The sequence below is a fragment of the Macaca fascicularis genome, chromosome 20, assembly GCF_037993035.2.
Source record: "Macaca fascicularis isolate 582-1 chromosome 20, T2T-MFA8v1.1".
NCBI lineage: Eukaryota > Metazoa > Chordata > Mammalia > Primates > Cercopithecidae > Macaca > Macaca fascicularis.
The window spans coordinates 49653427-49667666 of NC_088394.1; the positions used below are offsets into that span (position 1 = coordinate 49653427).

At 34.1% G+C, this 14240-nt stretch overlaps 1 protein-coding gene across 11 annotated transcripts in view; it reads right to left on the minus strand.

The window, feature by feature from the left end:
- RPGRIP1L (RPGRIP1 like) overlaps positions 1-14240 on the minus strand; it is a 99402-nt gene that overhangs the window by 65064 nt on the left and 20098 nt on the right. For all 11 annotated transcript variants that reach the window (XM_074026695.1, XM_074026692.1, XM_074026696.1 and 8 more), the window contains exons 7-9: positions 8706-8811; positions 6561-6707; positions 5203-5276 (exon numbers count right to left, since the gene is read on the minus strand). In XM_074026695.1, coding sequence (XP_073882796.1) covers positions 5203-5276; positions 6561-6707; positions 8706-8811 — 327 coding nt within the window. The remainder of the gene's footprint in view (positions 1-5202; positions 5277-6560; positions 6708-8705; positions 8812-14240) is intronic.

Here is a 14240-nt window from a genome sequence, read left to right on the forward strand (position 1 = left end):
AAAATATAGAATCTATATACCAATTATTTAAGTTGATTTTATCAAAGGTACAATGACCTAGACTTAAATGAAATCCAAATAAAATATGCATTTTAAATACTAAATAATTTTTCTTTTTATGTTTGTTTTTAAAATAAAGAACAAATATAATTTCTATGTATGGCCAAATTGTATATATCAAACACATCCATATATATGCATGAATGTGAGTACATCTATGTGTGTGTATATATATATGTGTGTGTGTGTGTGTGTGTATGTGTATGTATATGCATGTGTCTTATTTTATTAAAAACATGTACCACCTGGAAAAAAAATTAGCATGATGAAATAGGCACAACTATACATTATATCAGATGCCAAAAATTAGAAACAGTAGTGTTCCAATAGCATTAGTACCAGCGAAAAGATCACCAACAGCTAATCTGGCAGAAACATCAGAAGCTGTATGTGTTTAAATTAAGAACAATTTAGCAGCCTGGGTTTTCCAAACCCACAAAATACTAGTGTAAATCAGCATAAGTCAATCTGAATTTAGTCCACTGCTATCTTCCCTCTAAATTTAGGATTACATTCCACTGGAGTTTCATGAGGAATTCCTTTTGAATTTACTGTATTCCTCTATGCTTAGAGCCATCTGTGTAACTATAAATGGTGAACCACATCTGGCTCCATTTTCTTTGTAAGGGCTGTGTACATGATTAAATCTGCGTATGAGAACAGTCTTTGAGAACTTTTTATTCATGAAAATGTTTTTGTATATTGCCTATAGTGAAAACTGAAGTAGGATCATAGTTAGTCTTTGTACACATTTCACTGTTATGTGATGTTGCAGGACTGATCAAATGTCAGCCTGCAGTGGAATGCCCGTTGCTGCTTGTGGTCAACGGCATGTCCACCGGCAGACATGGGTCAGCATACTGTAAATACACACCCTTGATCAAAAACATGATAAAGATCTAAATAAAGCCAAAGAGTTCATCTGCTTCCTAAGATCTTTCCTCTTACAGAAGAAATTCCATTTGTTCAATGTTCAAGGGCATCCTAATGTGAGAGGTAGAAAAGAACAAACTCTAAATCATCCATAAAGAAATCCATAGTGGCCAGGTACGGTGGCTCATGCCTGTAACCCCAATGCTTTGGGAGGCTGAGGCAGGAGGATGGCTTGAGCCCAGGAGTTCAACCAGCCTAGGAAACAGAGAGAGATCCCACCTCTATAAAAAATAAAATTAAAGGCCGAGTGTGGTGGCTCATGCCTGTAATCCCAGCAGTTTGGAAGGCCGAGGTGGATGGATCACTTGAGGTCAGGAGTTCGAGACCAGCCTGGCTAACATGGTGAAACCCCATCTCTACTAAAAAATACAAAAATTAGGCAGGTGTGGTGGCATACACCTGTAATTCCAGCTACTCAGGAGGCTGAGGCAGGAGAATCGCTTGAACCCGGGAGGCAGGGGTTGCAGTGAGCCAAGACCATGCCACTACACTCCAGCCTGGGTGACAGGGCGAGATTCTGTCTCAAAAAAAGAATTAAAAAATAATAATAAAATTAAAAATTAGACAGGTGTAGTGGCACATGCCTGTAGTCCTAGCTACTTGGGAGGCTGAGGTGGGAGGATTGCTTGAGTCCAGGAGGTCGAGAGTGCAGTGAGCTATGATTGCGCCACTGCCCTCCAGCCTGGACAACAGAGCAAGATCCTGTCTCTCTCTCTCTCTCTTTTTTTTTTTAAGTCACACGTACTTTATTTAGGGCCCAATGAAAATTAAATTCATATTCACATCAGGATATTTCACTTACTGAAAGAAGATGATGCCCCAAATATACTTGGAGTTTGATTTCTGGGAAGCATAAGCTGCTCACATTTGATCACATGAGATTTTATGGTTTCTAGAAGGTTACAGGGCACAGATGCTCACTTTATGGAAACAGAACACAGAGCATCTATGGGGGTCAGCAGTGCTCTTTTACATTTTGAGAAGTAGATGACTATCACATCATAAAAACTTGATCCACCCAATTCTTAAAAAGGTTAATATCATCTTAAAAACTAGATGAATACCTTTTTAAAATAGACATATTAGGGTCTCTCAAGAAGTTAATACCTCAAAATCACATTCAACAGATTTTTTTAGACCCAGTCTCAAATTAACTGAATCAGAGCTGGATGGCATCAGGGCAGAGGGAAGGGTGCAGATGGATAGGCAAAGAAGCTCTGAAGAGGTGGTGAAACCTACATTTTAAAAAATTTTCCAGGTTATTTGCATACATTATAGTTTAGGAACCATTGCATTTATCAGTTACATGGCCCCAACACTAACTAACTTCAAAAGTGAAGCACAGCATTACCAAATTATAGCATAATTATATAATACTGTATTACATACCACAGTATAGAGCTTCTCTCTGACCTGAGAGAAAGATGTAATTGCCAAAAATGTATTCTGAACTTTTAAATTGAACATTTCTTAAAATTATACTTATTTCTTGGCAGTGTATCAAAAGTGTTTTGGCATATTAAAAAAGGCTCATACTAAAAAGTAACATGAGGGTTTTATCTTCCCAGATGATTCTCTAATATGTCATATGTCAAGTAATAAACACATTCAAAATTTCATTTGAAAAAGGAAGATGAGAATGCAATCTGCAAATCATATTTTTCTCCTGAAAACTAGTCAATTTTGAATAACAAACAAATGCTGTCCTTTTAAAAACATGTTATCGTTATGACTAAGCAAACAGGGAGTATGTGTAGTTTTTGATGAACATTAGTTGTTGGCAATAATGAATAACAGTGTCATGAAACAAAAGAGCTGTAAAAAATCTCAGAGACAATGTCGACTTTTGTCGAATTTCCCCAACTATATTTCTAAAATGTATCATATATTTCAAAAACACTGTATTAGAGAATTCTGTAGTTCTGTCGACTATTATGTGTGTTTGCTGGGTTTTTTTTGTGCTTATGCGACATTAATTCTTCTTTTGACATTAAATGTTTTGACACTCATTACACACATTTACTTGCATATATCTCACATAAACTTCACGTGTGAGCAGCATAATGAAGTCTGCTTTCAGTGTGACAGGAAAAAAAAGTTAGCGCAAGCATAAAACATTGAAAAAAAAATGCTTCAAATTTATACTCTTAGATCATCTTCTAATATGGAAAGATAAAGTTTTATGGTGGGAAAGTAAATATGAGAAAAACATGACTTTCTCAAAGTTTCATCTATACATTATTCCCAGCTAAGTTTGATTTTTTTTTTATTCCAAGTAAGTATGTTCAGTAAATTTTCAAACTGGGGAGAAGTAGAAAATTTGGAAGTAATGGCCATATGGCACTATTTTCTTCTATTTGGACTATGTAAAATTATTTGAAATTACAAGATACTGAAGATACATGTAAATCAGTAAGAATTTCTGGATTTATAACAGTTCTGTTATTCCATGAATGTTTCCCTTCCACATATACAATTTGCCAATGCAATTAAAATCAGAGAGATAGTGAAGCATAACAAAAAAAGAATTCAAGTTTTAGAGTAAAAAAAAATCTGGGTTTTCGTTCTAAACTACAGTCTCAGCAATGCTGTGTGACTCTGCACAAGTCTTAATTTTTCTGGAATCCCAATTTCCTCATTTATAAAAGAGAGATGATATCTTCTCTAATAGGTTGCTGTGCAATTTGTATACTGACATTTAAACTTTTCAAACACACGTATGATTTTAACTGGTGTCTGAACCTACTGTTGGTAACCCTTAATATAGTGAGTCACTGTACAAAGATAGTCCCCACAAGTAGGTAAATAACATAGATGATACAAACTACTGAAATAATGCCTACGTTAATTTACGTAACTTTCCCGAAGTAAATCAAAATAAAAACCTATCCCCACACTCCTTGGGTATAATTTGTTTAATTTACAAAATGTAAATTTAATTTATTAAAAATAAGACAAAGAGCTAAAAAGTTAAAGATGCACAGATGCACTTGTAGCTCAAATGGTTATTTTCTGAGGTTTCAGCACATGACCAGTAGAAGTAGCTGTTGAATATCAGCTATAACATATGTATTTAAGTATATATTACATTTGCTTTCATGTAAACCTGTATTTATCATTTATCAGTATCATATACTAAAAATACTTAAAATTACATACACACACACACACACACACACACACAGAGAGAGAGAGAGAGAGAGATCTGTATCACTTAACCAAACTTAGATGTGGACTATGATTTTGTTTCTAATATTACCAGAAAGGACTAATTTCTAAAATACCATAATTATGAAGTAGATTAAGAAACAAAATTGAAGCAGCCCTTTAAAATGTACCTTGAGATACAGATGCTTGTGTTTCTCTTTATAAGGAACAGAGACAACTGTAAGTGAACACCTTTGTTTTTCCCTAACAGAATAACTCTCAGTTAATAAGCTGGGGAGTCTAGGAAAGAGACCAAAAGAGGTTCAAATACAAGCTCTATTACTTTATACATTTAAAAGGTATGGGCTGGGCACAGCGGCTCACCCCTGTAATCTCAGCACTTTGGGAGGCTGAGGCAGGAGGATCACTTGAGCCCAGGAGTTCAAGATCACCCTGAGCAACATAGAAAGAATTTGTCACTAGCAAAAAATTTAAAAAATTAGTCTGACATGGGGGCATGTGCCTGTGGTCCCAGTTACTCAGGCAGCTGAGGTGGGAGGATTGTTTGAGCCCTGGAAGTTGAGGCTGCAGTGAGCCATGATTGTGCCACTGCACTCCAGCTTGCATGACTGAGACACTGTCTTGAAAAAAAGAGGTAGGAAGTGCCTCTTAATGTTACTTAAATTGCTTTATCTTCCTTGTTTGCAAAATGGGAATTTATAATACACACATTTCAAGGTGCTGTGAACAATTTATAACAATAAATGTAGAGTATCTAGCATGCTGTCTGTTTAGTTTATAGTTAGTGTTCAATAATTGATAGCAGTTTACTGGCAACAAGGTGATATGGTTTTCTTAGTAGTAATAGGCTACTGCTCAGGTTAAACAACTTATTACCAATGTCTTTAAAAAGCTTGTATTTCCTTTATAAAGTTTGTATATTTCTTGCTATCATTTGTTGCTAATTCTTTGATCAACATGATCTAGTCTGACAACAGCAAATGCTTTCATATAAAAGAGCTCAAACAAGACAATGAAAGAACACATGGAATCATGATTTACCTGTCATAAAGTTTATCATAGTTTTCCTTTAAAAGTTCCCGTTCCTTTTCTAAATCATTAATTCTATCCTGCAGCTAAAATGAAAATAAAATTACATGTTAAGTAAATATTACATAAAACTACTTGGGGGTAAAAAAAAACATAAAAAACTCTATATGAGAAGAGGTTAACATGTTTTAATCTCGATTGCTAAATGGTAGCTGCTAACCAGACCACTTATATTGTCTGCATTTAATTCAGCACTGATTCTAAGTTGTTAAATAAACGTGAAATTAACATTCCTGTTTTAATTTAGTAGAAACGTACACAGTGCTTTATGCAACATGTGCCAGAAGTCAGTAAAGAATATGTTAAGAGCTTGCTAAGTCCCGGGAAACATAATATTTTTTACTTTTCACCATGATAACTTCTATCATTATATTCATTTTGTATTAATTTACAATTGGCCCATAAAAAATTAAAAGGATTAAATTCTTTTTAGGTTCATGGTTCAACTGTGTTGTTAATCACAATTTACTCTGAAGATACAATTTCTCACATTATCTGAAATTTATAAATAGCCACTAACACATTTTGTGAATAAATGAATAAACAGTTATATACTATTTTAGCCCATGAATAGTATTTTCAGAAATAAATGGAGTAATAATTACATCTCTATGACTAAAATGTAGATTTCCGTACTCTAGCATTTATTTTTAAGTTTTATTCATAAGTATATTTTGCAATCACAACTTTTCCCTGTGGATCAGAGTACTCTTAAACTTTACTTCCATTTTCAAAATTCTCTTTTGATGCTAGTATGAGACAGTAAAGGATTCTCCCAAGATCAGAATAGAATGCAGGCATCTTATTTCTCTTCCATTCTCCCTGGGAACAAACTTAACAGGCTACAGAAAATACTACGATAATAGGAAGACGAGTTTTCAAACAACTCCCTAAAAAAAATTAGATAATTTCATAAAATTACTGATAATGCAGAATACAACAGCCATCTCCTCGGAAACAGATATAGTCCTGTTATTTTGTCTTAGTATCTCAAATGATTAATAAGCTGTTATGGTTGAGAAAATTAAGTTCCATAGGTAATCTGGTATCAGTTTCAAAATGCTGGTTTCATTTTACCCAAGCATCTTTAATCCTTTGGGTAAACAGTGGATCTTGCCACATTTGCAATACAGTTAAACACTGATTTGCCATTCATATACTAACTACTATATTTTACTGTGCTCAAAACACCATGTATATAGCTCATAATTTTAAATAAGTAAAATTTTGAAATGTCTCTATTTTAGTTTTTCAAAACAGTTACCAAGAAGTTGTAATGCAACAGATGGCTAAACTCTTTGGGAGCTTACCTCTTCTATTCTTCTTTCAGAAAACTTCATAGAATGTAACTGTTTCTCAAGACTGCAGCATTTTAAATGCTGCTCTTTAAGTTGCATGTTTAACTCATCCCCATTCGCCATCAAAGCATCGTGGCTGATTCTGAGAGTTCTTTGCTTCTAAAAGATAAAAAGAACATCTTTTAAACATTATTTTTGGTTATGACTAATCATTTGACTAAATGATTATAATTCTATAAGTGAATTTACTCCTGAAGTTCACCTTATACAGATTATTTTTTTACATAACAAATGATGTGTATGGTGCTACTTATCCGTAGGAGACACTCTGAACATGTGTGTGACATGAGGAAGAAAGTACAAGGTTATGTTAGCATAGAGTCACATATTTTATTTTCCTCTAGTTTTTGACTTATAGATGGTGACCAGCAAGTAAATTCATTTTAACAATAACTTTTTTCTTCTTTTTGCTGTGGTTACATTGGTTGGACGTGCTGTCTAAAAATGCTGTAGCATGGGTCAAAAATGCTGACCACAGATTTGAAATGAAAGGATTCGCCGCCACATTGTATAAATAGCCTTGGATAGTTAGCTTTTAATTTGCATACAATTAAGTTAAAATTTCCAATTTAGTAAAATTATGAACTTTTCTTACTTTTTAAAAAACGGCCTATTTATGACCATGCTGTAAATTCAATTTTATATACTTTAATGTCACATAAGTTTTTTTAAATAAAAAAGGTAATCACATTAAAGTCTTTTCATAGAGACCATATAACCATAACATGCATTGCCTCACCTGCTAACTAAAATCTCTCAAGTCCTACTGAAGTTTTTCTTCACTCATTTAAATGAAACATGGCTACTGAGCCATTCAGGTCAATTTCCGTTAATCTTGGTATTATTATAGAACAGTATCTTCAGCCATTTTCTTCTAGGCTCCACACTTCACTGAGGCTGTTGGGTTTAACCTCTCAATTTTTTACCCTATGTCAGCTTCCAAAAGAGCTGCCTGTACCACAGCAGACACCTATTATTGTTGGTATTTAAACTAATACCTGGGTTCACTGTTAAATAGAAATCAGAACTGTCAAAGTGATAAGAAGATGTAAAATCATTTTTCAATTCCTTTCTTAATTCTTAATCTTGGAAATGGCTTTTAACCATAGGGATTTTTAAAATTTCCTTCTTCTAACATCTGTAGATAGCACTATCATTCTCACTCTCTAATCAGTCTCCTCTTTTACAAACTCTCACATTTATGCGGAAGTAATTACCACTTGGCATTTAAAGAGGTTCCTGCAGGATGGAAAACAAAATCCCCAGAGCATGGCTGAAAAAGACTTAACTATTGAATTCAACAGTGAATTTAGGCTTCAGATGACCCTTTGCTTTGCATCAATCTACTGCTCTCCTTGTCTCGGGACTTCAAAGAAAGTATTACTTCACATAAATTCTGTTCAACTGGAATGTCTTGGAGTTCATTAATTCCAGAACCTATGTTAATTATGCAGTGCCAACAAACAGAAGCCCTCAAATGGCATATTCCTGTGGGGTCACAGTCGTTGTTAAAACAAGTCCTTGTTAAACACAAAGAACCCCAAGTATTGTCAACCTGAAAGGTTAAGGTTTAAAATAAATACACTGATAGTTGACATTAAGAGTAATCAAATATTTTGAGGTAATGGTAGTGACCAAAAAAGAAAAAAAATCCAAATCAAAGAAAGTTTTAACAGAACATGATTACTGACCTATTCATCACTTTGGTCTATTGCCAATAATTTTATAAATGCTTAAAATTGAAGATATATGCAAATATAGCAAAACTTCAGTGCTATGTGTCCATAATAAATTCAGATAAAAGGAGTTAAAAATAAATTTCCTTGGTAGATGATTTATAATAAATATGTTTATTATTTTAAGATGACACAGATATTTATAAAAAGTCCAAGCAGTTAATTATTTCTTTAGTACTTGAGTTATAAATAATAAACAATATATTAAGGGAACGGATACACATTTGTGAATACAAAGAACAATCTTTAAAAATTACATTTTAGTGTTATGATCATTTGATGTTTAAAAAAACAACTTGAAAACTACTTTTGAATCCTTTGCATCTCTGTAACAACGTAATGAAATAAATTATCACTGTACCTCTTGAAGTTGAATAAATTTTCCTTCCATTGCTGAAAGAGCATTGCTTTTCTCCACTAGCTGTTTATGAAGCTTAATCATTTCTACATTGTCCCGAATATTTGACCTTCAGAGTTGTGTTTAAGAAAAAGAGAGACAGAAGTAAAAAATGCATGTTAGAAGAAAGAAAAGCTATCGCGGAATCACAATTTTTCAATTAATGCTACACAGAAAATATTTATATACTTGTACATCAGTCAATGAGGTTTTTGGATTATTATAAATGCAGGACAGATTAATTATTTAAAACAAACCAATAATCATTCCTGAACTTTAATAACCTCGAACTCACAAAGTTTGAAGGGAGTCCCCCAAACTTCATGACTATGTTACCTCTACAATTGATAATATGGATTTAAAATCATTTTATAGGATCCTGAAAGATGGCACAAAAACACGATAGTTTTTAGTTCATCAATGATACCATTACCAAACTTCACACTTATTTTAAGGAAGACTATCATGCTACTTTTCCCTAAATGAAAAATATGCAATACAGCCATTCATCTTTCTACAACTCTCTCGATACAAATGGCATCATAAGATTACCATTTATTGGAGTTTCCTCTTGGAGTTTTAAACTTTTTAAAATATTTGCAAAAAAAGTGACCTAGCATTTTACACTAATAATACCCAAAGCTGGCATTTAAATATGTTGCAGATGTGCCTTTAGCTGTAAGAGATCATTTGATGTCCACAGGGTATACAGAAACCTTATATGTTACAATACTATTTTGTATTTTTCCTACTGAGATTAAAGCAAATGTAGAATTTAACAGGAAGATCTAGTTAAAGGTTAATCATAGATCTAAATGAGTACCTGTTTTCAAAAGGCATTTATTTTCTTGATGGAGAAAAGTTCCTTAATACATTTTATATTTAAAAATATTTTGTTAATTTTGAAGTTTCATTTCAGAGTTCACTTTTAGGAAAAATAAATGTAAAAAATTTAAAATCAGAGTTCAATATTTAAAGAGACTTTACTTTTAAAACTTACCTAGTTTACACATATTGGAAAAATTGTCATAATGCCCTACTGGAACCAGAAAATGGACTACAAAGCTCACACATCTGTAAACCAGCTGAGGACTTGAAATACTTAATTTTCCTCTTTGATATTTGAAAGTTCATTGTATTTTGGCATCGGACAGTTAGTTGTCCTCACACAGAAGATAAACAAGTTCATGGATCCGAATCTTGCCCAGGGTACAGTCTTAACATAATGTTAAAATAATTATATATCTAAAACATGTAATCTAGTAGTTCTGAGCACATATTCAACAATATACTCACTATTATTCACTATTACCTTTAGTCACTAAAAATACAATATATATAATACAAAGAGAAAAATATATCTTAAAGTCTAAAGAAAATATTATTGTTTTCATATTTAGAAGCCAAAATATAATTTACTTATTTGCCCCAGCATTACTTTGTTTGACCACTCAGCAGTGAATGACATTTATTGATATGTAAGGACAGAATGTGATTCAAATAATTTAAAATCTTTTCATATACTTCCAGTTGTCTCTGATATTTTATTTTTGTTTTAAAGTATGATAATTTTTTTTTTTTTTTGAGATGGAGTCTCGCTCGGCTGCCCAGGATGGAGTGTAGGGGCGCGATCTCAGCTCACAGCAACCTCCGCCTCCTTGTTTCAAGCGATTCTCCTGCCTCAGCCTCCTGAGTAGCAGGGACTACAGGCGTGTGCCACCACATCCAGCTGATTTTTTGCATTTTTAGTAGAGACAGGGTTTCACTGTATTAGCCAGGATGGTTTCGATCTCCTGACCTCATAATCCACCCGCCTCGGCCTCCCAAAGTGCTGGGATTACAGGTGTGAGCCACTGTGCCCCGCCGCAGTATGTTGATATTTTTAAGATTCAGATACATTTGAATAATAACCATTAATTAAAGTAACACAGAATTAAATCTCTATAATCCATTCAAGCACATAGGGTGACAGAAATAACAGTTTTAATTTTAAATTTTTTTTGTAAGGCAAAAACCAGTAAGCATATATCAAAACCTTTCAGTGGTTTAATTGGTGGGTGCTTTCCTGAATATTTTCCTAAACTCCTTGGAGTTTAAACTTTTCAAAATACTGCCAAAAACAGCGACAGGGCATTTTAAACTGGTAATGCCCAACAGGTGGGCATATATACAACTTACGTAGTATTTAGAAAATAGCAGTAATGTACTTTAAACAATACCTTAAGTAACAATGTGGTATAATAATGTTGTACTTTAAATAAAAAATCAGTTTGCTGCAGAGTACATCTTTCCAGGGACAATGCTAAACTTGTAAGTCTTTAATAATTACTTTTATGTATCAGTTTTAGGGGCTTTATTATTATGACTTTATATTTTTTTCATGTAACAATGAGAAGAGGATAATCTGTTAAACTAAAAGTGCTAGGTCAGTGATAACATGAAAGTTCAAATCAGCAATGTGATAAATGTGGTCTAGCCTTTAAGAAGATGTGCAATAAAAATTACCTCAAACCCGACAATCAAATAAACATTTTTATATAAATGAAATATGGTACAAGAATAATGGGGGGAAGTAAGAGAGAAACAGGGAGGGAGATGACACAAAAAGATGACCAGAAATGTGAGAAGGATGCTGTAGGCAAGATGGAGCTAGGGTGCATAGCTAAGTGACCAGTCCTAGACCTCTGTGTTTGTGGAGGAAGGCCTCAGGTTGGTCTTTGAAGAACAGACTTAGGGCTAATTTTATGAGTAATATTTTAAGTGACCTCCACACAATACTTTTTTGCCCTCTTCTACACACTACAACAGGAATACCAAATCTTCAGGATGAAGACATTCTGACAGAAAGAATAATGCATGGTAAAAACATTCAGACATTCAGATGAACTCTGACAGTCATGTACCAAATCATACATGCTGCATTACACATGGTGAAATGATCTGCAAACAGATATCAAGCATACTAATTAAATGCTTTGTAAAAATAAATTTCTCAAAATTTTCATCAAGGATTTTGAAAAAGCCAGGAATGATTAAGTTGGAAAATGCAGTTTCTTTTCTTTTTCCTTTTTTTTTTTTTTTTTTAAAAAAACCATGATTTAGAATTATGATAAAATCTTATAAAACTATGAGAAGAGTTGTTGGCCCATCTCTAGATTAAAAACAAACTGAAATAAATTAGATTTTATGTAAAAAAAAAAGTAATCCAGCTCAACAACCTGTGTGCCAAGTTTCTCTCATATAATTTGAAACAGTCAAGCAATAAACTCTGAAAAAGGAATTTCTAATGGAAGCCTTGAAAACACTTGACTCCAGCTTTGCTACTGGGTGCCATAATAAATCCAGAAACCTAAAACCTCAGATACACTGGAGAAGTAAAAACTTTCAGCGGAGCTATGTAATGTATAGTCTGATATGAAAGCTTAAGAAGCAAAAATCTTTGCTCCAGTGAAAGTTTCATATACTTTATTCCCCAGGCATTCAACTCCCCTCCCCTACCCTTTGCCAACATTTCATTCCTTGCTACCGTATTATGAAAGCTAAAAAATGCTTCTTGAAGTTTTGAGATAAAAATGTCATAGTATTTAACGTCATTTAGAAGAGAAGGCTTTAAAACACAGAAGCTAGGCTATGAGATTCTGGGAAGTAGTTAGGTCAAATATTTATGAGATAGAATGGACAGACTGTTTTTGAGTAATAGTTACAGGCTGCCCAAATTTTGGGCATAAGGTTGAAAACAACCTTATGGTTAAAAAAAGCGCTCTAGATTTTCTTTTCAAACAGTGGCAGACATTCTGTAGCTGTATTGTTGAAGGAAATGTAGGTCATTCATAGTTTTTATTAGGGACACACAGATAACAATCACCAGCAAGGCTACCCCCTAGGACTAGGGCTACAGAAGGCTGCTAGTAAGCCGAATAGAATAAGCTTCACTGAAATAGCTGAGCAAAGTCTATTTGAAAGATAATTATTTTGCTCAAAATTGCTACTTGACTTCACAGGTGAAAACAGTGCTCTCTGATTTAAGAATGCTCAAAGGAAAACCACTGTCTGTGTATGTTTACCTGCCTCTGAATCATTACTTTCCTGTGGTGTTGGGTCAAACCATAAATCAGAACTTAGTATTTTCTTACTCTTACCACCCACAGGAATGGAGGGGACAGTTTTGTCGGCTCTCTACATGCATAAAATCACACTCAGTGGAAGGGCACTCCCAAAGGCTGGTTGGGGACAGGAAGAACTCAAATCCTGGCTCATCTTCTTATACGGACCATTTTTACGATCAAGTTTAATGGATTCCAACTTGAGATTTACAGTAAAAGAAATGGGAATCAGATTTTTTTTTTTTCCTTTTTTTTTTAGACGGAGCCTCACTCTGTCACCGGGGCTGGAGTGCAGTGTCACAGTCTCGGCTCACTGCACCCTCTGCCTCCCGGTTCAAGCGATTCTCCTGCCTCAGCCTCTGGAGTAGCTGGGACTATAGGCATATGTCACCACACCTGGCAGGAATCTGAACCTTACAGTCAATATTTCAAAAAGCCCAATAAGAAATGTAGATTTACTGGCAATGAAGTTACAAAAGTGAACTAATGGTTTTGTGTTGTTTTCATTTTTTATAGAATTATGCCAATCCAGCGTCATAACACAGATTATTTAACAATTAGCAGAAGGAGTGATTGGCATGATACAGGTCTTTGATGAATACAGTTAATTTAGTAGGCCAAATCTTTCTGAATACAAGGTCCCTAGAGAGAAAAACAGCTGTTGTTTAAAGGCAGGAAACCATTTACCCATTTCAATCTAATCATTTTACAGTTCAGGTGGTTAACTGAGGCTCCCAGAAGTAAAGAATTTGGCCAGAGACCGTAAGTGATGAAGACAACACTCAAATCTTGCTCTAAGAGTTAAATTCTTCCCATTCTTCAAAGTTAAATTCTTCCCACGCTTCTAAGTTTTTTCCTTTAAGATCTTCCTAAGTTTTTAACTTTCCCTCCACTATCATGCATACACTCACATACTAGTAACTATTAGCTGTGACAATTTCTGTGGTTTATATAAAGTGGCAGGAGGGTCTGTTAAGTCACTATCAAGGAAATATCTTAGATAATATTAATAATAAAAATACGAGGATAAAAGAAATGGTATTTGAGTGTGAAAATTTTCATTGAGTGAACTCTAAGCTGTTCAAAATAACAGTCAGAGCATGATGAATATATTTTAAAAAATGACAGATCACTCCCCTGTGTAATAAGGTCTGCATGGCTATCCCTGCTCCCAGTAACCCATCAGAAAACCAGATGTGCCCTTTAAATTAGGGGGCTGGGCAATCAGGCAAATCCAAAGTGAGGGACATTCTGCATATGACTGTCAATGGGCTATAAAAGAGTGGAGGACCATTAGAGAATAAAGGATACTTAAAAGACATGATAACTGAATGCAACAACACGTGACCCTCGAGTGGATCCGAGATCAAAACAAAACAAAAACGGCTATTACAAA